Source organism: Limulus polyphemus, unplaced genomic scaffold (genome assembly GCF_000517525.1).
Source record: "Limulus polyphemus unplaced genomic scaffold, Limulus_polyphemus-2.1.2 Scaffold1192, whole genome shotgun sequence".
NCBI classification, from domain to species: domain Eukaryota; kingdom Metazoa; phylum Arthropoda; class Merostomata; order Xiphosura; family Limulidae; genus Limulus; species Limulus polyphemus.
Window position 1 is genome coordinate 235,281 of NW_013666802.1, and position 25,477 is coordinate 260,757.

Consider the following 25,477-nt stretch of genomic DNA (forward strand, 5'->3'; position numbering starts at 1 on the left):
CAGATAGCCCTCGTGTAGCTTTGCACGAAATTAAAAACAAACAAACAAAAGAAAACAATAATACGTTTAAGCTTATTTACTTTTGAAGAGAAGTTATTAATATTAAAACCACAAGTTCCGAAGTAAAATCATGAATTATTTTGGATACATACAAAAACATGAGTTAAGTAATGATGTATAGGTAATATTGATTTCTAGTGAACCAGATCGTGCCATGCTCTGGTCCAGATCGATTCTCTCTTGTCGTCGTTTTATATTGCAAGCTCTTTGGAGATGGCTGCTGAGAAGACTTGCGAAAAACTCACTATATCTAATAAGAATTTTTCAAATTATAAGCGTATATCAATGTGACTACTTTCTGCTCTATGTGAATATTTCAGATGTTACACCGTCGCATATCATACTCAGTTGTATAAATCATGTTGTAAATGTTATGCTCTGATGTTTCGTAAGAAGTGTAGATAATAGATTCAGTTGGTCGATCTTATTAATATTATATTACATAGTTTTGTTGGTTTCTTACTTAGCAACTATACTTCAGAAACTGTGTGTCAAATGATATGCTAGTTTCGTAATAGTCTTGTGCTGAGAGCGAACTATGTTTTGTAGTTGATAAGCTAATAGCTGTATTAAGATAAGTAGGATTCTTACTCTTATAATTGTGGAACACATTAATACTAGATGTTTAATATTTACGGTTGTTCGCGGGGTGTGGAAGTGACGTTCCGTGGTTCGCGCCCCGTTACCGCCAGAAGGTGATGTTCCGCGGTTCGCGCTAAAAAATTAAATTAGTGCTCCGCACTTTGGGGGAGTGTGAGTTATAAGAGTGACGGTCAAATCTCGTCATTGGGTGCGACAAGAGTAATTCAAGAGTTGGCGGTGTGTGTGTGGGACTGATTAACTGCATTCTTTGTAGCTTTGCATGAAATTCAACAAACTTATTATTCTGTAAACAGTATAATATGTGTTAGAAGACTTTAGGTTACACATAAAATGAATTTTACTGAGAGTCAAATAACGGAATTTGTCCTAGGTTGTATTCCAAAGAAATAACTAAGATGACGTCTTCTTGTGTTTAGCCATCGAAACTTAATTAACACAAATACACAATGAACTATGTTGTATTACGTGTTGTTAGAAAACTTTTTACATTTGGTCGTGCTTGCAGCATCTGTAGGGTTAATTCATCAGTGGATAGAAGAATTAATAAAGTCTGCTGAAGCCTGTCTACCTATAAAAATCACTTGATAACTTTAAAATATAAAATAAAGCCTTCTAAATTCTATTAATACGAATATTACACACTAGGGGTTTTCAGGGACTGATTGCTTTTCTTTATTGTTTTCTCTTCCAACACAATCTTGGAATTTCATACCGAATTCATGTCTAGGTAGTTAGGGAGCTCGTCTCGCCATCTGCGGGTCGCGGGTTCGAATCCCCGTCCCACCAAACATGCTGGCCCTTTTCAGCCGTGGGGGCGTTATAGTGTGACGGTTAATCCCACTATTCGTTGTCAAAAGAGTAGCCCAAAAGTTGGCGGTGGGTGGTGATGACTTCCCTCTAGTCTTACACTTCTATATTAGGGACAACTAGTGCAGATAGCCCTCGTGTAGCTTTGCGAGAAATTCAAAACAAACAATCATACCGAATTCTTTTCTCGGAAATATTTTTAAACTTCTAAAAAACAAATCAATATTTCTAGAATTAGGGTCTCAGTTTAGTCAAACAACTACATCGTCTACCCGCTATTCCATGTAATTTCTTTTAGATCACAATCGTTTAGAGATAGATTAGTCTTAGGTCAATAATTGCGTATAATTTTTATGTAACGTGACATCCCAGAAGTTAAAGATGAGTACAGTGAATGTAATGGAGCTTTACTTCTTGTTTTAGAAAAATGAGGGTACTTTCCATAATCCTGGCAGAAAATTGTGTTCAATATATAATTATATTGAACTAATTTTTGTAAAATAAAACGAGTCGTAACATAAAAGTTGAAAACATCTTAATTAAAAAAAAATCTCTCATTTTCAATTTATAGTCCTTAATTCCTAAAAGGTTGTCAACAGAAAGGAAAAAAACAACAACTAGTGTTTAGCAGTACAGGAAAAACTGTCTTGTCCGTTTGTTTGTTTGTAGTTAAGCACAAAGCTACTCGATGGGCTATCTGTGTTTTGCCTACCACGGGTATCGAAACCAAGTTTCTAGCGTTGGAAGTCCACAGGCATAACACTGTGCCACTGTGGGTCAAAAGGTTGTCATGAGAAAGGAAAGTCAGCTTACCAAGAGTATGGGAAAGGTTATTCACAGATGGGAACGGGTTTGTAGAAATCTTAGGACTAGAAACGTTCCCTTGGCTGTGGTTTCGCTAGATAGTAGATACCCATTTTTAACGAACGAAAGTAATAATAACCTTTATTAAAAAGTCCAAGACGTTATCTTTTCAACCCGTATACTACTAAATTCTAGATTCTTTTTTCCTTAACGATGACAACATTTCCTATGTGATAAATATTAGTTTTTTATTTTCTGGTGACAAATTTTCCTATTCTACTAAATGCTATTTTTTTCCTCTCTGGTGACAATCTTCCCAATATTGTTGTTTTATGAATCTTTAGTTTTATAACATTACTAGCTAAAGAGCAGATATAGCCCATTGTATGACTTTGTGCTTAACTTCAAACAAACAAACTAGCTAAAGTACCCAGCTTCGCACGGGTTATTAAGTTGATATATTTTAGCAAGTGCACATAACGCAGATAAACCAGTGGCCCGACACTTCAATTTGCATTAGCCATTTTTAAATTCTTGCTTTGAAGAAGGTCCTTATAAACAAAAATAACCGCGAAGTACAAAAAAACAAAATAATTTTTGACCTTGGAACCTCCCCCCCCCCTCCGATGGGCTAAATGAACGTTTTAGCTTTTTCTAATATTTCCCGTTTTAGTTTTATCCTTTCTTAAAAAGTTTTATACAGTAAATTAGGTATCTGTTCTTTTTAAACTATAATGCATATATATATTCATATATGTATGTGCGTGCATACGTGTGCGCGCATGTGTTTGTATACGTGTATATATGTATTTGTATTATCATTTGTGTGTGTATATATTTATGTGTATCTGTGTATATACATATATGTCTGTATAGATATGTGTGTGTGCGCGCGCGCTTGTATGTATATATATATTTATTTATCACTTTCTATTGTTTCAATTGTTTGTAAACATTGTTATACACTTATATTTGTTACATTGTCACACCACGCGACCTTCGATTTAGAATGTTTTCGTTTTCGAATTTACTGTTCGGTTAGTTCAGTTAGTGATACCTGAAGAAGGGCATTACCCGAAACGTTCTACATATTAAATATATTAACTCCTTAGTGGTTTAACCTATAACATACTTCTTTTTTAACAAAAATATCAGTTTATACTTTTGTTGCTAAGCAACATGACATAAAAGCCACTGTTGGAACGCATTGTTACCAAAACGCACTGGCTTTTTTATGTATTAGAAGCTGTTAATCTAACTGATATACTACAGGGTATACTATGGGGTACACATGCGCTCACACACGTGGATAGTTAATAATACTTAGGTGCACACCCTCTGTGTCCACTTACTATGGGTGCAAAATGTCACATTTCTAGGTTCCTTCCTCTTGGAGCTATGACGGTCACACTTTTTATTATTATAGGTAGTCTTTTGAGTTCCTGCTCCAAGTTTTATATATATTATTTTCAAAATTAATTTAAAAATATATCGCTCGTGCTTTTCTTACTGAGCTGTTTTATAGACGAACTGAAAGTTGTTTTTTAATATTATTAGATAAACTGTACCACTAAATTTAAATCTCTTACACTTTTCCTATCTTACGTAGTGCAGTTCAAGTCGCTATAGCTAGCAGTTCTTATGTTAACACAACATAATGTTACGAGAATATAAGCTCATAAATCATCGTGTTTGCTGTGTTTCCGTTTTCCATCCAGGGTATAATTTAAATAGTCTAATCTCACACACTGTAATGATAGAAATAAAACCAGTTATCTACCTCTTAAACTGTTTTAATTTCTGTTATCAACCGGTTGTTTCGAATCGTTTCTCAAAGCAATCACTTAATTATACCGGCTTTACAAATGAAGAAGGCCCTCAGTGGCTCAGCGATAACCATGAAGGTTTCTAACGCTAGAAACCACATTTCTATACCCGCAGTGAGCACAGCACAGATAGGTAATTAAGTAGCTTTGTGCTTAACAAAAAACTAATAAAGAAACTAACACAAAATAAATTATGCGAAGACTATTTACCCAGATGTTATAGAAATAGATTGTTGTTTGAAGTTAAGCACAAAGCCACAACAATTAGCTATCTGTGCTCTGCCCCCCACCACGAGTATCGAAACACGGTTTTTAGCATTGTAAGTCCGCAGATATAGATATAGATATTTCCAAAAAAAAAAATTAACGTTGTCAAACAAATATCCAGGCCTTAATTACCGAAACGTATCCATCGGGCACTACGAATTACCCACAAGATCCTCTGATAATGTCTGTTTGCCTTAATTTCGCACTCTCCTTCATCTGTTGAAAGTTAATGTTAACCGTTCTCTAACTGACTTCTCGGTAAAATGTCTTAAATGAATAACAGTTTTCACTTCTTATTTTCCAATATCCCACGAACTTACACATAGAACAGATGGTGTTTTTTGTTTTTTTTTCTGTTCAGGTCATTGCACTACCTCAAACCTTTAACAAATTGCGTTTGTTACTATGCAAGCGAAACGGTTTGAATCAAAGCGAAAGACCTGGCTTTTTTCGAATGTAAATAATCCCATTTTCATAGATTTGTGAAATATACTCAATACTGTTCCCAAACCTATACGTCATCGAATAACAGTTTGTATATTATAACGCTTTCATTACACAGTGGAGAGCACAATAATGAGGCGTATTGTAGAAAACAATCCAGTATTATAAACTACAGGAACAAACAGTAACAAGACCTGTGAAAGAAAACAATCCAGTATTATAAACTACAGAAACAGACAGTAACAAGAACCGTGAAAAAAAAGCAGCACCTGACTAGAAACTACGAAAAAACACAATATTAATCCTTAACAAAATAAGCAGACTTCAAGCACAAATTACAAAAAAAAACATGACCAAACCAAAGAAAACAATCCAGTATTATAAACTACAGAAACAAACAGTATCAAGACCTGTGAAAGAAAACAATCCAGTATCATAAACTACAGAAACAGACAGTAACAAGACCTGTGAAAGAAAAGCAGCGTCTGACTTGAAACTACGAAAAAATACAATATTAATCCTCAACAAAATAAGCAGACTTCAAGCACAAATTACAAAAAAACATGAGCAAACCAAAGAAAACAATCCAGTATTATAAACTATAGAAACAAACAGTAACAAGACCTGTGAAAGAAAACAATCCAGTATTATAAACTACAGAAACAGACAGTAACAAGACCTGTGAAAGAAAAGCAGCGCCTGACTAGAAACTATGAAAAACACAATATTAATCCTTAACAAAATAAGCAGACTTCAAGCACAAATTACAACAAAACATGACCAAATCAAAGAAAACAACCCAGTATTATAAACTACAGAAACAAACAGTAACAAGACCTGTGAAAGAAAACAATCCAGTATTATAAACTATAGAAACAGACAATAACAAGACATGTGAAAGAAAAGCAGCACCTGACTAGAAACTACGAAAAAACACAATATTAATCCTTAACAAAATAAGCAGACTTCAAGCACAAATTACAACAAAACATGAGCAAACCAAAAAATTCAATCCATATCATAAAACTACACAAAGATAGAAGTCATCAGATATATTGAAAATAAAACTCAGACCCTAATTGGAAAGTGCAAAAAACAAAACAATGATTAATCAGAAATGCGAAAGAACTCAGTCTTTTTTAGAAACTACATATAATCAGGAGTGTTCAGAACTGCAGAACAAACGAAGAAACGAAGCCTTTAATTATAAAAATCATAAGCACATTGACTAGACATGTTAAGGGAAGAAATTCATTGTAAAAAAAATCTAAAGAAAGCACAACTGGTCAGGCGTCCTGAAAAAGAAAAAAAATCCATTTGGAAATTAAACAAATGTTTGAAGATATATAAGGTTATGCATGCAACTTTAGCGAAAATCTTGACATATTAGTTAATTAAAGAGACAAAAAAAATAAACTTTGCTACAATCTTCTGCAGAATTTAGCCCAGCTACCATAATAAAAAAAGCTGTTTGGCGACCAAACAGATGTATTTGGGTCCTTATTGCTCTCTAAACGCCACATTTTGCTAACTTCAAGGAGATTGGATTTATTAATAAATTCAATCAGCCAGGTTTGTTTGTTTTTTTTTTAATTGTTTTTAAAGCGCAAAGTTGAGCGATGGCCTTTAATTAAGCGTTGTGCTAACTGTAAAGGATCGAACTCCTCATATTAGCTTAATAAGCCTTCAGGCTTACCGCTGAATCACCAGGTTTGTGGATTGAGTTTGACAAATAGATTAAAGAAGGTAAGTGATTTCTAGTAAGTGAAGAACGTATGATAGATTAATGAGAACCCATCTTGTGATCCTTTTCGTTAAACGAGCGACAACAAGGCAGAAGAGTGTAAGATGATATGCCCGAATATCGTATTCAGATAATATGTGAAACGACCAGCTAGAGCTGTAATCGAGTGTTGTGACGCGATCTCGTTTTGATGAGTTTTTGTTTTTTCTGGAACGCTGGTTTTTTTAACAGTTATAAATACTAGATAGCACTGTCACTACGTTGAAACAACATTTTATTCTTTCAATTGAATTAAATGAGTTAATATCTGTTAACTTATAGTTATAGATAAAATAATATACCCTAGTACTGTAATCCTCATAAGCACAACGATAACCTGGACTTGACTGTCACTCCTTCAATATTACCAAACAAGTTATCTCTTTCTATTCACGGTTATTAATACATGCTATATCTACAGTCACGGTAATTAACACATGTTATAACTATAGTGACGGTAGTTATCACATGCTATATCTACAGTCACGGTAATTAACACAAGTTATAACTACAGTGACGGTAATTATCACATACTATATCTTCAGTCACGGTAATTAACACATGTTATAAATACAGTGACGGTAGTTATCACATGCTATATCTATAGTCACGGTAATTAACACATGTTATATCTACAGTCACGGTAATTAACACATGTTATAACTACAGTCACGGTAATTAACACATGTTATAACTATAGTCACGGTAATTAACACATGTTATATCTACAGTCACGGTAATTAACACATGTTATATCTACAGCCACGGTAATTAACACATGTTATAACTACAGTCACGTTAATTAACACATGTTATATCTACAGTCACGGTAATTAACACATGTTATATCTACAGTCACGGTAATTAACACATGTTATAACTACAGTCACGGTAATTAACACATGTTATAACTACAGCCACGGTAATTAACACATGTTATAACTACAGTCACGGTTATTAACACATGTTATATCTACAGTCACGGTAATTAACACATGTTATAACTATAATGACGGTAGTTATCACATGCTATATCTACAGTCACGGTAATTAACATATGTTATAACTACAGTGACGGTAGTTATCACATGCTATATCTATAGTCACGGTAAGTAACACATGTTATATCTACAGTGACGGTAATTATCACATGCTATATCTACAGTCACGGTAATTAACACATGTTATAACTACAGTCACGGTAATTAACACATGTTATATCTACAGTCACGGTAATTAACACATGTTATAACTGCAGTCACGGTAATTAACACATGCTATACCTCTCAATTCACATTATTCAACATGTTATAACTACAGTCACGGTAATTAACACATGTTATATCTACAGTCACGGTAATTAACACATGTTATAACTACAGTAACGGTAATTAACGCATGTTATAACTACAGTCACGGTAATTAACACATGCTATACCTCTCAATTCACATTACTCAACATATTCTAACTCCAGCTCCCACTATTAAACACATGGATAAAGGTAGTAAGTTCCTTCCGTTGTCCGTTATTTCTTAGTAACATTCAGGATTATATTATAGCGATTGTAGGTTGGTTTCATTAATAATATATTTCCTCAGTATGTAATCTTATCTTGGAGAATTTGATATGAGCTTCTAAATATCCTTCTACATCTACTATTTTTTATTCTCTTTAGCACTGGCACCACATTGACTTAGAATACAAATTGGGGTTCGATTGTCCTTGGTGGCATAGCACAGATAGCCGATCGTGTAGCTTGGTGATTAACAACAAACAAACAAACCCATCAGCACTGAGATATATTGTGATATTAAACTAATTAACAACAGAAATAAAATATTTTTTTAAATACTCAAAATTGTTTTCTAAACTGTGTCACGTGACTCCATAAGGTAAACTTGCCTTGATTTTTTTAGCAAGGAGACCGATTGACTGCATTATATCATATAAGTCCTATCTGTCATTGTGGACTGCTTTTCGAAAACAGTCGTTTTCTATTATTATGTTAGGTTTAAGGAGCATCGGTTGAGAGAGGTGAGAAAGTGACTGACTTTCAGTCAATTTCCAAGGAATTGTTTGTTTTTTTGGTGTGACGGGGATTCGAACACGTGACCCTAAGATTGCGAGTCAAGCGCCATAACCACCTGACCATGCCGGGCCTTCCAAGGAATTAAGGGATTACAGCACTCTGAATCGTTAGGAAATTATTAGAGGGAGTGGCTACCTTTCTTCTTCAGCAGTATGGAGACAACAAGACCACCCGATATTATGAAACACTATGTATGCGGACATACAACGCTAGAAACTGAGTTTCTATACCCGTGGTGGGCAGAAAACAGATAGCTCGCTGTGTAGCTTTGTGCGTAACTTTATACAAACAAACAATGAAACGTTATAATGAAAACAGGCGTACAAGATCACAAGGAAAGAGACTTGTTAGGCGTGGGTTTGAAAAAGATATATAAAGAACAAATGTTCAACGAAAGAAAAAAAAGACCAGGTGATGTTAAAGAGAACAAATAAACAAACAGAGAGACGAAGGAAGAAGTAACACGCTACCAATAAGAAACAAAAATCTGTTTCTGAATCTATATGTGGTTGATTACGGTAATAAACAACAATCATTGGAATATATGAAGTCCATATTATATAACCAGGTAGAGCGGAGTGCCAGAATAGCACGATAGTAACAAAGAGGTGCCAAGGGATCTACAACATTCCTGAAGACTCTGGTGCCTACACCCCTAAGACACATGCATTGTATTCCGACGTTCCTGAAGACTCTGGTGCCTACACCCCTAAGACAACGCTTTGCATTGTATTCCGACGTTCCTGAAGACTCTGGTGCCTACACCCCTAAGACAACGCCCTGCATAGTATTCCAACATTCCTGAAGACTCTGTTGCCTACACCCCTAAGACAACGCCTTGCATCGTATCCCGACATTCCTGAAGACTCTGGTGCCTACACTCCTAAGACAATGCCTTGCATTGAATTCCGACATTCCTGAAGACTCTGGTGCCTACACCCCTAAGACAACGCCTTGCATTGCATTCCGACATTCCTGAAGACTCTGGTGCCTACACCTCTAGGACAACGCCTTGCATTGCATTCCGACATTCCTGAAAACTCTGGTGCCTACACCCCTAAGATAACGCCTCTTTTGTCAGTTACACATGGACTGAATTTTCAGCGGGAAATATATAGAAATATCAAAACCATAAAGAACGTTTAGATGAACGTAATCCTAACAAACGCTTTTATAATGGAAACCCTAAGCCCCAGAAACGTATCAAATATAATATATAGCTAATGAAAGAACCACGATCTTTACCGCTTGTAGTTTTATTAAGTTGTCTCGAACGATCTTTTCTTTTGTCTTCTTTTAAAACAATCTTTTCTTCATTCAGGGAATAAATATAAATATATACCATAAGAATAAATAACTAGTGTCTGCCCTCCAGTGGCACGGCGGTATGTCTGCGGATTTACAACGCTAGAAACCGGGTTTCGATACCCGTGATGGGCAGAGCACAGGTAGTCCATTGTGTAGCTTTTTGCTTAATTACAAACAAACAAACAAACAAACTCGTGTTATCAGTAAAATAATTATTGTAGGCGTGTGCTTTAAAAACGTGCAGCGCAATCTATTCACGAACAGCCAATATTACTTCTGTCAATACTGGTGTTGAATTACCTACCAGTAACAAAAAAATTAATAAATTGCATTACTTTCTTTGTCGCTTCTATGTAATTTATTATATTTTTACGTCTTCTTTAAAATACAAAACTGTCCTTTTGGGGGATGTAATAGTTCATATCCACCTAATTAGTTGAACAACGTAGCCTTGGGATTTTCTTTTTCAACATACTCTAAGAGGCACAGCTATATCTTATTTTATTTTAAAATTAAAGATGGCGTTTCAGCATTAAACACTTAAAGCCAGCTAAAACTGGAGAAGGACGTTGCTAGAAACATTGGAATAAAAAACAACTTCCTTAAACTCTCTTGTACTCCCTACAATTATTTACCGTGATGTTTGACATTTTTCCTTCATGATAGTTAAATTCAAAGTTTTCTAAGAATTTTCCTCCAATCATTGATTCTGTTATGTTTCCGGGTTTTTCACACAATAGATGTGGCTAATGCTAGGCAGAGTTGACAAGCCTGAGAGGAAGATGACTAGAATATTGATTTTTAAAAATCCTTTTGAAAATGTAGAGGTAATTCGAATTCCAATTATCCTCAAATGGTCACAATCCAAGGTTTTGGAAGGCAAATGTAAATTTAAAAACAAGTAATAAAAATGTAAGTTTCAGGAAAGTTTTCTGGTAAATTGGTTTCCGCAAAAAACTTTTTTTTATTTATGCTATTTTAATTAGAAAATTCCTCGTGTTGTATATTAATAAAAAAAAGCTAATCATACCTAAAGGAAATTGATTTTTGAAAATAGATCTAAATATTTGAAATAAAAAAAAATCATATTCGATTAAAGGGTCAGTGTAAATTAACCCAAATTTAAAAGGTTGACCAAGACAACATAAATCTGCGAAAATACACAAAAGCAAAATTTAAACTCTGATTGTCAGTAGTAACTAATATAAGTTCGAAGGTAGTTAGTTACTTTTTAAATCTTATGTGATATTTTTCCACTCTAAATTTTTAGAGGTTTATAACCAAATAATAGACAGTGTATTGTTGAGAATAAAGTAAGCAAAGTTGACATTTCCAACTTCATTTATTCTAACTGACACAAAATTAAATTCAATAAGTTCTTCATATTTTAGATATTTCTTCTGTTTTTTTTTGTTTGTTGTTGTCTGAGGTGGAGAACTTTAATACCGAAAATGTCAAAGTTATAACATAATTTAAAAGATAACTTGTCAGAAAATAATCTTATTCGTTATATTGTAGAAACTGAATATTTTCAGAAAGAAGAAATAATTAAAATAGGCCGAAAATGTCAAATCTGTGTTCAAAATGTAAAATATTAATATTTTTGATGTAGAACAGAATTATAGTGGCGTCGACACAGCTGATGTAATAAAAAAAGTACGGGTAGCCCCATATAAATAGCAGTTTGAGAAAGAAATTTACACTGTTTAATTACACTGTTCAAAGATTTCTATTATTTTTCAAAGTTTTCAGTACTGACGGCAGGATGGAAGCCATTTTCAATGAAGACAACAAACAACTTGAGATAAATGCCTGTTTTTTGTATTATTCTAACTAACGGGCCCCGGCTTGGCCTGGTGGTTAGGGTGCTTGACTTGCAATTTAAGGGTCGAGGGTTCGAATCCCTATCTCACTAAACATGCTCGCCCTTTCAGCCATGGGGGCGTTATAGTATGACGGTCAATCCCCCTATTCGTTTGTAAAAGAGTTGGCTGAGATTGGTGTTGACTAGCTGCTTTCCCTCTAGTCTTTCACTACTAAATTAGGAACGTCTAACCCATAAAGCCCTCGTGTAGCTTTGCGCGAAATTCACAACAAACAAACAAACCAATTCTAACTACCGTTTCGGCTCGGCTTATGTTTTTTCCAAGGGTCTATGAATGTCACAGGTTATCTGAAGCTGTTTGTCAAGTTTTGAATTGAAATCATCACAAACAATGTAGAGAAATTCATCAAAAGAATATATTCTGAGGTGCACTGTTTAGTAGTAGTAGTAACGTGCGGATTTTAATATGTATTGTCTCTAGTTTCGCACCTTTCAACGAAGGTTAAAACAATGAAGATATAGAATACAATGCATTGTGTAAAGAATTTTTTAATGATTATCAATAAAACCAAAAAATGCATTTCTAATAGTTTGGAAACTTTGTTTACCCAAATTAATTTTATTAATATTTCGTAAAACATTTCTTTGTTTCAGAGCAAAGCCACAATGGGCTATTTGCTGTGTCCACCGCGCGGAATCGAACCCAGAATTTTATTGTTGTAAGTCGGTAAACTTGTCACTGTCAACCCACGAATAACTGAACTCTCTATACACTAATTGAATTCAGTTCACGTTGTTCTTTGTTATTGACCACAAAGGGTTATTTTTGCTCTGCCACCACGAGTATCGAAACCCGGTTTCTAGCGGTATAAGTCCGCAGACATACTACTGTGCATTGGGGGGGGGGGGCTAGCTCTCCAATACAAATATTAAAAAAGGCACCAAACACTGATAGCAATATTTTGTATGCATTATTAATATTTTCATCAAGGCAAAAGCTAGAAATGAAATTATCCATTCTAGTTCACATATCAAACGCATAAATTTGTGTCACAAATTTATAACAACAAATACGGTGCGTAAAGCATGAAACGACACAATATATTGTCCGTCATCTTAGAGAAATAACCACAAAAACTGAGACTGTTTGCTTGTTAAGCACAAAGGTATATAACGGCCTTTCTGAGCTGTGCTCACCACGGGTATCGAAAACCGATGTTTAGCGTTATAAGCTTTCAGACTCCACGCTGAGCCACTAGGTACTAGAAATATATAGGTATAATAATAGTATTTGACAGAAGAAATAATTGACTTACATTTATACGATATTAGTAAAACATCTAATTGAAGAGAACACATCGTATAAACAGGTCTGTAGAACCAACTTCTCAGTTCATACAGCTAATAATTTCTAAAGAATAGAACATGTGTTATAAACAGGTATGTGCGGCGGAGCAGGTCCGGCAGACTGGGCAGCAGCAGAACCAACATTTTGCCACAGTAACTGTTGGGCTTTTTAAATTTTAACTTGTACTTCAAAAATTGTGTCCAGGTAAATAGACAGACTTACAGTAGTATGTATGAATCAGTAAAACAATGCATGATATATTAGGTGTATAATTTGCAAGTGTAAATGCTTGTGCTTATTTATAGTTATGGTGAGTGTAAGTGTCAATGAGAACCCATTTCTGTGAATCATAAAGAAATGATTACAAATAATTAATACTTTCAATAAATTATAGTGAAATTAGCATGAAACTTCAAGCTCAGAGCACCTATTTTTCAAAATTTTCTCAGGGGAATGCCCCCAGACTCCCCTAGCACTTGCATGCTTTGCAGACTATTCTGAGTTGCCTGACCAATTCAAAAATGTTTCTCCACCCCTGACAGGTCTATAGAACCAATTTTTCTGTTTATACCATACAGCTAATAATTTCTATCGAAGAAACCGTGTCTTATAAACAAGTCTATAGAACCAACTTTTCTGTTTATACCATACAGCCAATAATTTCTATCGAAGAAACCGTGTGTTATAAATAGGTCTATAGAACCAACTTTTCTGTTTATACCATACAGCTAATAATTTCTACAGAAGAAACTGTGTTTTATAAACAGGTCTATAGAACCAACTTTTCTGTTTATACCATACAGCTAATAATTTCTATCGAAGAAACCGTGTTTTATAAACAGGTCTATAGAACCAACTTTTCTGTTTATACCATACGGCCAATAATTTCTATCGAAGAAACCGTGTTTTATAAACAGGTCTATAGAACCAACTTTTCTGTTTATACCATACGGCCAATAATTTCTATCGAAGAAACCGTGTTTTATAAACAGGTCTATAGGACCAACTTTTCTCTTTATACCATACAGCCAATAATTTCTACAGTAGAAACCGTGTTTTATGAACAGGTCTATAGAACCAACTTTTCTGTTTATACCATTCAGCTAATAAGATGTTAATGATCGTTATTACCAAATGTGTTTATACTTAAGAATATTTAAATTTAAAATATTTAAGTATTTTGAATATTGAATACTACACTACAACATTTTATTAATTGTTTACCTTCATGTATAAAATTTGACTAAAGCAAACTTCCATTAATATCAGTATATTTGCTAAGACGTATCGCTGAATAAAAAATAGATAATTTACAATCTTGAGAAAGAAAAAAATATTATATTTTAGCTGTAAATTTAGAATGATAAAAATGTAAAAATTAGTGGTTTTTGAAGGACGTAATGCATGGGTAACTATAGCAACCGTCCATGGCAACAGCTCGGATATTTTTTGGTTGGCTTCCAATAGGAATATTGGATCCGTGAGTGATTTCCAGTGTACACAGAAATAGAAATAGAGCGAAAACTTGCACTTTCAGAAACAAAATTATCAGTAAAACTAGAGAAGAAAACCAAAATAAATAAGTTGTAATTAGGAAATTAGAATGGGCTATAAATAGCATAGGATAATGGGTTGGGGGAAACATGAAAGAACTTCTGAAGACGTGGTTAATTAAAATAAAATGACTGGAGAAAATAACACACGAATATAAAAAAAACGAATGATAAAAAAATTAAAATTATAATACTAGCACAAAAGTCAAAAAGTAATATGCTGAAATAAGTAAAATGATTGAAAACTGAAGAATCTTTATACTTTTAGTTAACAAAGAGATGTAACAATGGTTAATTATCAACGTTAGAATCCACGGATTCAGAGAGAGACAATACATTAAGCTCATTTCAGTTCTCTGCATGTTTACATTCAGTCTTTCTCAGTATCGATGGAGATGCTCAGTTATTAATGGTTTTGGTTTTGTTATAAATCATTTATTAACCGCTGTCTGTAGTAGCCAATGTAACACATTTCGGTTTATGGTGTTAGAAACAAGTTAAGCCTACCTACACATAATAGTTTGCAATTAATTTATTCACATATTTATTAATCATATAATTCATAAATGTTTATAATTCTTATATATAATTGCCCAGAGAACATTAAACGTGATTTGAAAACCGAGCTTCGAGGCTCAAAATGTGCGAAGATAGAAAGTTTTGTCAGGTTAGAAACGTAGTAACTGGTGCAGTTTAGATGTGAATGTAATATAATTATAAGGTATCGATCAATTGGTTCCTTTTCTAATAATTAATGTTGGATAAAGAACATTATGGTTCAGGGTCGATGAAGTAGATCCTGTTCTAGTAATTTATCTTGGAAACAAAAACTATCCAATATTATTATAAGAGGTTGCTCCCGTCTACCCATTAATCTTCACAACAGAACACATTCGAATATGACTCTAAGGGACCGACCAACTAGTTTCTGCTCTAACAATTAATCTTAGATTGTTATAATTGTTTTGTTTTTTTTAATTTCGTGCAAAGCTACATAAGAGCCATCTGCGCTAGCCGTCCCTAACTTAGCTGTGAAAGACTAGCGGGAAGGCAGCTAGTCATCACCGCCAACCGCCAACTCTTGGGCTACTCTTTTACCAACGAATAGTGGGATTGACCGTAACATTATAAAGCCCCCACGGCTGAGAGGGCGAGCATGTTTGGTGAGACGAAGATTTGAACCCGCGACCATCAGATTACGAGTGCCCTAACCACCTGGCCATGCCGGGCCACTTAGTCTTGGAAACAGAACCCTTTCTGATTATGCTTGTAAGCCCCAGTGGCACAGTGGTATGTCTGCGGAATTATACCGATAGAAACCGGATTTCGATACCCGTGGTGAGCAGAGCACAGATAGCCCTTTGTGTAGCTTTGTGCTTAATAACAAACAACAGCGTGCTTGTAAGGGATCGATCAAGTGATTCCGGTTCTAGAAATTAATCTCGACAACAGAAGACATTTCAGTGTGATTGTGGGGGATTAATGTTCCCCCTCCTGCTATGGATTTTATAACATTCCCCCAAGGATTTTGAAATTGTGGTAAAGGTTATAAAGCACAAAAGTGCCTTATTGTGGGAACTAATACCAGAAGTTGTTTGAGAACGTATGGAGCCGATGTAATTAAGAAATATTCGGAATCCGGCTTAAACTTGTAGGTATCGAGCGCACTACTACCGCAAGGATATAATCCTAGTAAAAAGTTAGCTTGTATATATATATATATATAATCTCATAGTACCTCATGCATAGCAGTTGCATTATGGTTCAGCTCGCCCGTACTCTCCAGGAATATCAACCTAATTGATCATCAGTCTTGTTGCTCACAAGAATCATAACGATACTCCAAATGATGACACGTGGGGAGCTACAAAAGATTAAAAAAATATATTAATTTATTCTAAATTAATTTGTTAGAGGAAATATAGAAGACCATTTATCATTGCGAAATTGTGAACTTTATTGAAATTGGAAAAATAATTACTTAAACGACAAAGAAAACCTGTATTAAGATCTCAGAATCCCAAATCCAGGATAACAACAACAACAAAGACTAAATATTGAATATTATAGTATATCTTTGAAAAATAATATGGAGGATAATTGTTCTATAATATATATTTTCTAGACATATATTTATTATGTCATATCTTTATGGCAATTAACTAGAAATAAAACGTTACAGCCTTAGTTGTCGAACTGTTGAGACACTAAACAAACAACGTGAAACGGGATAACATTAGAGAAAGATCGACATGACACGTGAAGAACGTATCACATTGTTTGCGTATAACAATATAACATTTACACGTGAGAGGCACGTACTGTTACCGTATCTATAGTTGAGATTTATAATGAAGATAAAATGATAACAAAAGAGGAAAAACGATCAAACATAATCTATATAAATATAATAGTACTGTCCATGTAACTACTTCGCAGGGTGTGGATGGATCTTAACCCAAAATTGGTATGGAGGTTCATTAGGTCCATGCGGGGGTACATACAAACGTTCAAATTTGCATTTTGCGTTTTGCGGTTTTTATTGACCTTTTTGCATTTCTTAGCACTATTTCTGGTCCTGTAGATGGATTGTCACTAAATTGGGTATGGAGGTTTATTGGGTCCAAGAAAAGATACGTAGAAATGTTCAGTTTTAGGTTTTGTGGTTTTATGGGCATTTTTGCGTTTTTTATTACTACTTCGCCCACTGCAGATGGATCTTCACCAAATTTGGTATGAAGGTTTGTTGAGTCCATGTGCAGAGTTACAGTTTCACATTTTGTGTTTTTCAGTTTTTATGGGCGTTTTTTTTTTTTTTTTTTTTTCAATTACATATAAGGGAAACAACTTTTCATGCCGTAAGATAACCTTTCATTAATCACGAGTTTACATAATTTCCGTCCTGGGTACAGGTATTTCAGCTACTATTAAATATGAAGGTTTTTGCACAAGTCACTTAACACGCCAGTAAATAGATTAATTGTTACCTTCATTTCTATGTTTACCCTTTCTCAGTGATAAACATCTGAGTATTTCTAACCTTAAAACTTCTAGTTACATCCCTCTTACTACTTGTTATTTTAGCAACTTACACATATAAATAGATCATTCTGATTACGATATTTCAGTAAGAGAACAACGAAATAGATTCCATGGATCTATTAAAACTGTCTTTGAGAAACGCCTTTCTTTCTTTTTGCGTTAGGACTAACACTCAATGGGAGATCAACTGGTGTTCAATAATTACATTTCTACGACGACCTTCATTCGATAAAAGGATTGATGACGTGTAATTAATTAACCCATCCTTGAGAAACTTAATATAGATCAATTGTGAAGCATGAAATCAAAGTAACGATGCGAGTGAATGGGGGGAGGGTATATTATATTTATATAAGAGAAAGTTTTATGTGCCGACCATCGTGTTTTTAGTCATATTCGTACATCAATCAACCAGCTGTTGATTAATATTTTTCTATATCTAAATTTAAATTAGTTAAATCGTTGAATCTTAACTTTTATGTTCAAGTCAATGCAGGTCTGTTTCAGCATTCAAGAACTACATAAAAATATTTAAAGTTGATTTAAGCCAACTATATTATGTTATATGTTATTTTAAGCCGATTATAATCTGGTAATGTTATTTTATGTCAACTATATTCTGGTATATATTAATTTAAGCCAATTACGTTCTGGTATAATAAATATATAATAATAATTATAGTAATGTTAAACATATGTCCCTACATTCATGCTCATTGTGGCTCATCGGTACGTTTTTAGGCTTAAGACTCTAAAAATCTGGTTTCTATACCTGTGATAGGCAAAGCACAGATAACACATTGTGTGGCTTTTCGCTTAACAACAACAACCAAACTGAAATTCATTTTGATATGAGCTGGATGTCAAAATTTTAACATAATTCATTGGTTGCGGCAGGTAATCAGATGATATTAATTGATATTGATATAAATCTGAAAATATGTTGTTTACTTTACATGAGCGTTATGCCACGATTCAAAGCTAGAAGGAAAATATTTCGGTTTTGAGGAACACTTAGACTCTAAGCCCTTAAAACTGATCCACAGACGTGGTAATTCTCAGGACCTAAAGTCCTGTGTCCGATTCCACGTGGTGGACAGAGCGCATACAGATCATAGTTTAGCCTTGCGTTAAAACAACAACGATAAATAACAAATATTAGAAGTATATTGTAAAATATATAATGGGCAGATCAATCATATTTCTTTGTATAGTGTTGTATTTAACTAAAAAAGTATCACAAAACATTAAAATATATTCTTTAGTGGCGACCTCTAGATTATCTGCTTATTTGTTTTATCGCTGAGGCCTTTAACATATTGAACTTTAAAGTAAAAACATTTATTTAACTACTATCCAAGAGCACTAATACCGAACTTTAAAATATAAGATACACAAACATTTTATATGTATATTCTAGATTTTTTGTGGTCTATTTTCAATATGGTAACATATATGGTATATTCTAAACCTTTATCAGTAAAAATATAATTGTCCTCTCTTTTCCAGAAATACTGACACGACGTCTGTTCTTCTACTTTTATATATAAAAAGGGAAGCACAGTAAACCTCAATTATTTGAAATGAATGATCTTGAAATGGACACAGTAAATATTTCTACCGTCATCTATGACACACTTCTAAATGAAAGCATGGACAACATCACCGAACATCTATTGAAGAAGCTACAGTCTTATGTGAATAACAGGGCCATAAATGACTCAGCTTTAACTGTTTTACTTCTGGCCTACGTCTTACTAATCCTTGCAGGTGCTAGTGGCAATGGTCTGGTATGTATGGCTGTAGCCAGAAAACCTCAGATGCGAACCTCCAGGAACGTATTCATCATCAACTTGGCGATATCTGACCTTATATTATGTCTGTTTACCATGCCCTTCTCTTTGGTAGAGATTGTTCTGAAGTTCTGGCCTCTTGGGGTCATCACCTGTAAACTAGTAGCCAGCCTCCAAGCCACCAGCATCTTTGTGTCCACAATCAGCATTACAGCTATTGCCCTGGACCGATATAAAGTAATAGTCTACCCTACCCAGGAAAGTTTTCGCCCAGTCCACGCTGTCTGCACTCTTATCTCCATCTGGACAGTGGCCTTGTTACTGTCCATTCCTTTGTTTATATTTCGCACTGTCGACCACATCCACGTGGGGCTACCGTGGCTTGATTCTGTGGACTATTGTCTGGAACGCTGGCCTCTGGACCACGGCCGTGCTTTCTATTCCGTATTCTCTATGATTTTCCAGTACGTCCTACCAATAGTCATAGTAAGCGTTGCATACGCCAGGATCTGTCGAAAGCTAAAGAACAGAATGGCTACCAATTGCTCAAAGCTCGAGGAGAAGCAGGAACGGGATAAAAAGAGAGTCCAGAAGACAAACATCCTGCTAATCTCGATTGCTCTCATCTTTGGCATCAGCTGGCTCCCCCTGAATATTTTGAATATCATAGTCGACTTTCACTACACTTTCCAGGATCCCTCTGTCTTTCGGATTGTTTTTGCTTGCTGTCACATGGCTGGTATGAGTTCGGCTTGCTCTAACCCATTTCTTTATGGCTGGCTTAATGAAAACTTTCGGAAGGAATTCAAAGACATCTTTTCAACTTGTTACACCTCATTTTCGTACAACAAAAGATCCGCTAGGGGAGAGACAACGGAGTCTATTCTGCTCTACTCAAGAGCCAATGGGAACAAAACAGGAAGAACCGACATTAGAAAGTACGATACTGTAGTTGTGACAACTAATCTGAGATGAATCACTGGTCAGGCAGGTCTGAAGATCCCACCGGCCTCGTTCTCGTGGATTCCCTCAGTTTCGAATACAAGAATAATCTCCAGTTTTCTGGAAACATCTATAAACACACTTATCTTCTACTAGCGCTCTAAAGTACCCTTTCTAGTCTACATTTAAGACAATAATTAAGATAACCACCTGTATGAATACAGGTGTAAGTTTGTGTGTGTGTGTGTGGCTGCTTAAGTGTTAAAATATTATACTTCTATTAAGTGTTTCGTGTTATTTGAGCTATGTAAACAAAGATATTGTGTAAACAAAAAGATTGTGATGTCACAGTTGAATTTAGTGTAGCAGTTTCTAATTGTAGTCTTCAGATTCAAGAAAGCTCCAAACGGGTTGAAAGATAAATAGGTACGATGAGAAGATCTTAATAGCTGTGTGTTCCAGTTTACGTGTCAACTAAATAAATGTATAATCTAAACATATATTTGTCGTATTTATATATTCAATGTATACTTGTGTGTATACGAAACTCCGTATATTTAGCTAATCGTTTAACTCGTATATATATATATTCCAAAACATTGCATAAAAACATTTCTTGAGTTAGCGTTCAGTGGCGTAACTATAAAAGATGGACTCCCACATAAAACGTAATTGGGTCCTCTACATTTATTCTTATGCGGGTTCATTTACAATCTATGAATTTAGTTTCTCTCAGTGGTATATTAAAATTGTATTAGAAATATTTAAATGTAATAAATATGAAAGCTACTATTATTAAAGAAGGTATTTTACGAGTATATTAATTCAACCATTAATATTGAGATTTGCTTCATCAATATATTCCATGTCTCCTCCCCATATTTGAAATGGAATTGATGTTATTTGAAGAGATAATAAATAAAGTTATTCCATCTTTTTTGTGTGTCTTTTTGATTTATATGGCTGAGTTCATACTCAATTCTATCAAGACGGGCCCGGCATGGCCAGGTGGTTAAGGAGCTCGACTCACAATGTGCGGGTCGCGGGTTCGAATCCCAGTCCCACCAAACATGCTCGCCCTTTCAGCTGTGGGAGCGTTATAATGTGACGTTCAATCCCACTATTCGTTTGTAAAAGAGTAGCCCAAGAGTTGGCGGTGGGTAAGGATGACTAGCTGCCTTCCCTCTAGTCTTACGCTGGTAAATTAGGGACGGCTAACGCAGATAGCCCTCGTGTAGCTTTGCGCGAAATTCAAAACAAACAAACAAACTATCAAGACAAGATTATTTTGTATATTTAATATCTGTACGTTAAAACTGGTTAATTGACTTTTCTGTTTCTCAGTGATACAATGAAGTATGAAAAGCTATGAACATTCTTGACCAAAAAACAAAGAAATCAAAGACAATAAAATGGAAGAGTCGTTCCGAAACGCTATCTTCACGTGAAAAAATGAAACATTTCTCATGGCGCAACAAACGTAAATCAGTTATACTGGAATATTTCAGATTTAGCTAGAATGATCGAACTTATTTAGTCATTTTCATTTTAGGAATGAAAAGTTTTTAACTTTAGCTCAGTTTTAATAAATAAAAAGTATTTTGTATTTTTAAGGCTTAATACCTTAATCCATATTAATTACTATAACTCTGAATATCGAAGGGCAACTTTGGTGAATCAGAACTTTCATTTATCTATAGCTGACACCAGAAAATTGCTATTTCCCGACTATTGTTTTTTCTTTTCCGCAAAACCTGGGATTACAATCGTTTTTGTGAGATCTAACGTACGTTCTGTAAACAGATACTAGTTACAATCCCTGTTTATCTCTGTAACTGCAATATCATCAAGGTGATATTCTAATACATAGTCAGTCATTTAAACTTTTTTTTAGTTTATACCAAAATAAAATTTCAGTATAATGATACGTCATGTACACGTGAGCTAAAGACCCAAGAGACCATGTATAGCCGTTCCAAAACTAAATTACTAACCAGAAGAAAAGTATTCTGTCAACAGCACCTGCCGCGTCACAGGCTTTGGCTGGCTCTTTAAAGCTAATAACGGGTCTAACTTTCGCTTTTATAAAGCGCCCCAAACTAAAAGAACGAAGCGGGTTCTACGGAACCACGTCTCGAACCAAGGACCTTGGGGGCGTGCACAATTGTATGAATACGGGCATGAGCATTACTAGTGTAGTGCTTTGTATGTTTATGATGTATGTACGTGCGTTGATAAGGTTTATATATCCATATATAGATATGAGTGTGTTTAATGTGTTACCACAATAGAGGTCAAATGTAAATTCCTGCGAACACCTCTGATGGACCTTCAGATACGCAGCCCGACACACCCAGCCCTTTTACTTTAATACCATGATTACGCTATACAAAACTGAAGAAGTTACGAAGTAAACAGAAAGCACAAATAGGTTCAAAACAGATATAATCGAATTTATTTTAAGATTGAGACTATAACTTAACAGTTTGGGTATTTCGTTAAAATTATACTTTCAATATTCTTACTATATAGATTCAGTGGAACGACGGCAGTAACAACGAACATTTGATATGTGTGTGTGTACAGTAACAAACATTTGACACATGTGTGTACAGTAACAAACATTTAATTCTTGAACGTTTAGGAATGTAAATATTCCATCTTCAGCAAGCTATATTGAACTGGGTAAAGTATTAGGTACAAAAACTTTTAAAGTACAAACATTTTGTAAAAAGAGTAATTAAAACACAGAATAAAAGGATGAAATTAATTAAACAAAAACAAAAAGAATAGGATAATGAAACAATTGTGTCATTATATAAAGTTGGGAGTTCATTTATAATAGATAAATTTGTTTTCATTAAAAGTTCCCTATTGGATGATCCAGATGAGATGACTTTGAAATTGTTAATTAAGATGTGGTGGTTGCCGTTTTCACTATGTGTGACAATTTTCAGTCTGGAGGGCTTGATAGTTGTTTGCCAGTTCTGCCTGATACTCCCATATGTTCGTATATTATCAACATACCTTCTATGTAGAGCTGGTTTGTATTCAGCAGTACAGGTGTCTAACCAAAAACACTCATAGTGACAAAGAAATTTGTTAGCAAGAGTCGGCCCTAACGGTGACCCCGTTGTCACGCCATCTATTAGGTCATATAGCTGACCGTTGAAGACAAAGTGGTTATCCATGAGGGAAAGGTTAAGTAATTCTTGGAACTGTTAAGGTTAAAGCTTGATATATCCTTCATTTCTTTAGGGGGAAAAGATTCTTTAAGATTATTTGTATTGTTTCATCGAGTGGAATGTTTGTGAATAAAGATTCAATGTCGAAACTATACATTGACCAGCGTTAATAATTTTAGGAGTTTCTTGTACAAAGGAAAATGAATCTTTAACTGCAAACTCGGTGAATTTGAGTGAAGTTAGAAAAGAAACGAGGAATTTAGCCAATTTATTAATATCAAAAATACGTCTTAAGGGAATGTTGTCTTTGTGGACTTCTGGTAACAAGTTATTTATTTGAAGATTAGCCGTCGAGTAGCGTTGGGCGAAATTCAATAACAACAAAAAAAGTAAACAAAACTTGCTATTCGTGGGGACACTGAGATCAAGAGTTGTACGATGACGCATGCAGCCCATTGGTAAAATTAAGAAGCTACATAATCTTCTTTAGACCTAAATTCTCGGAATCAGGCTTGATCATCAGGGATATAGCATATAACTCAGGTAACCACTTAGCTTATGCGTAACCTCATATTGATCCCATGGGAAAAGTGATCACAAACCTAATCTATCACATCATGACGTGTTGATCCTATAAATAATAAAGGTACTATAAAGTATGACACGTGGAAAGCAACAATTCGAGCTATAAAAAAATTTCAAAAAAAAGTTTTAAATTAATTTCTTAGAGGAAAGAGAGAAGACCATTAATCACTGCAAAATTGGGGGGTCTATTTTATTTGGAAAAAAAAATTACTTGAGAGAATTGTGTATTAAGTTCTCAGAAGAAAATCGCAATCACTGCAAGACAAAGTTTAAATATCTAATAGTTTTAGATAACATTGAACTCCACTATACATCCCAACTGTTCTTAGTTACACATTGTCTAGACGTACCATTATTAAAAGAAAGAATTACATGACACGTGAAGAATTTGTCACATTGTTTCCCGTATAACAATATAATAATCTATATAATATAATAGTACTGTCTCTTGTACGTCCATGTAACTACTTCGCAGGGTGTGGATGGATCTTCACCGAAATTGGTAAAGAGGTTCATTAAGTCAATGCGAAGGTTAGATACAAATTTTCAATTTTGCGGTTTTTATGGGCGTTTTTTACCACTACTTCGCCCCCTGTAGATGGATCTTTACCAAATGTGCCATGAATATTTGTTGGGTCCATGGAAAGATACATGCAAAGTTGCGGTTTCACATTTTGAATTTACCAGTTTTTATGGGCGTTTTTACAATTACATATACAAAGATCAAACGTCACACTATCAAATATGAAGGTTTCCATTAGTAACTTGAAACGTCAGTAAAGAAATTAATTGTTACATCCATTCATTTGTTTAACTTTTCTGTTGATAAACTTCCAAGTCAAGTTCTGATAGGTGCGTTCATCGTCATCGAATTTCAACTTCCGAATATTTCTATCCACAAAGCCTCTAGTACAGTTATTTTAACAATACCAAACATAAATATATCATCCTAACGGTGTCCGTCACTACTGAGGTATTCAGAAACAGTACACTGATTATATTCCGGCCTTGCTAATAACCTGGTCAACATACCCTGGCTATTACTCCAGGAATAACCGCTAAACTTTCTATAATATTACAGTAAACATCAGGGTAATGTGGTTGAAGATGGCTTGAATGGGTAATGAAGAAAAACTTTAATATAAGTTTAACATAACAGCAAATGTACAACGTACCTGATGATGACAAAATCCTTATCGAAACGTTGTACAT

General features: G+C 34.6%; 1 protein-coding gene across 1 annotated transcript in view; it reads left to right on the forward strand.

The window, feature by feature from the left end:
* The window catches only part of LOC106462534 (neuropeptide F receptor-like), a 157,468-nt gene extending 136,153 nt beyond the window's left edge, over positions 1-21,315 (forward strand). Inside the window, exon 2 of the mRNA XM_013922469.2 lies at positions 19,270-21,315. Coding sequence (XP_013777923.1) covers positions 19,344-20,528 — 1,185 coding nt within the window. The 5' untranslated portion in view covers positions 19,270-19,343 and the 3' untranslated portion in view covers positions 20,529-21,315. The remainder of the gene's footprint in view (positions 1-19,269) is intronic.
* The last annotated feature ends 4,162 nt before the right edge of the window (positions 21,316-25,477 follow it).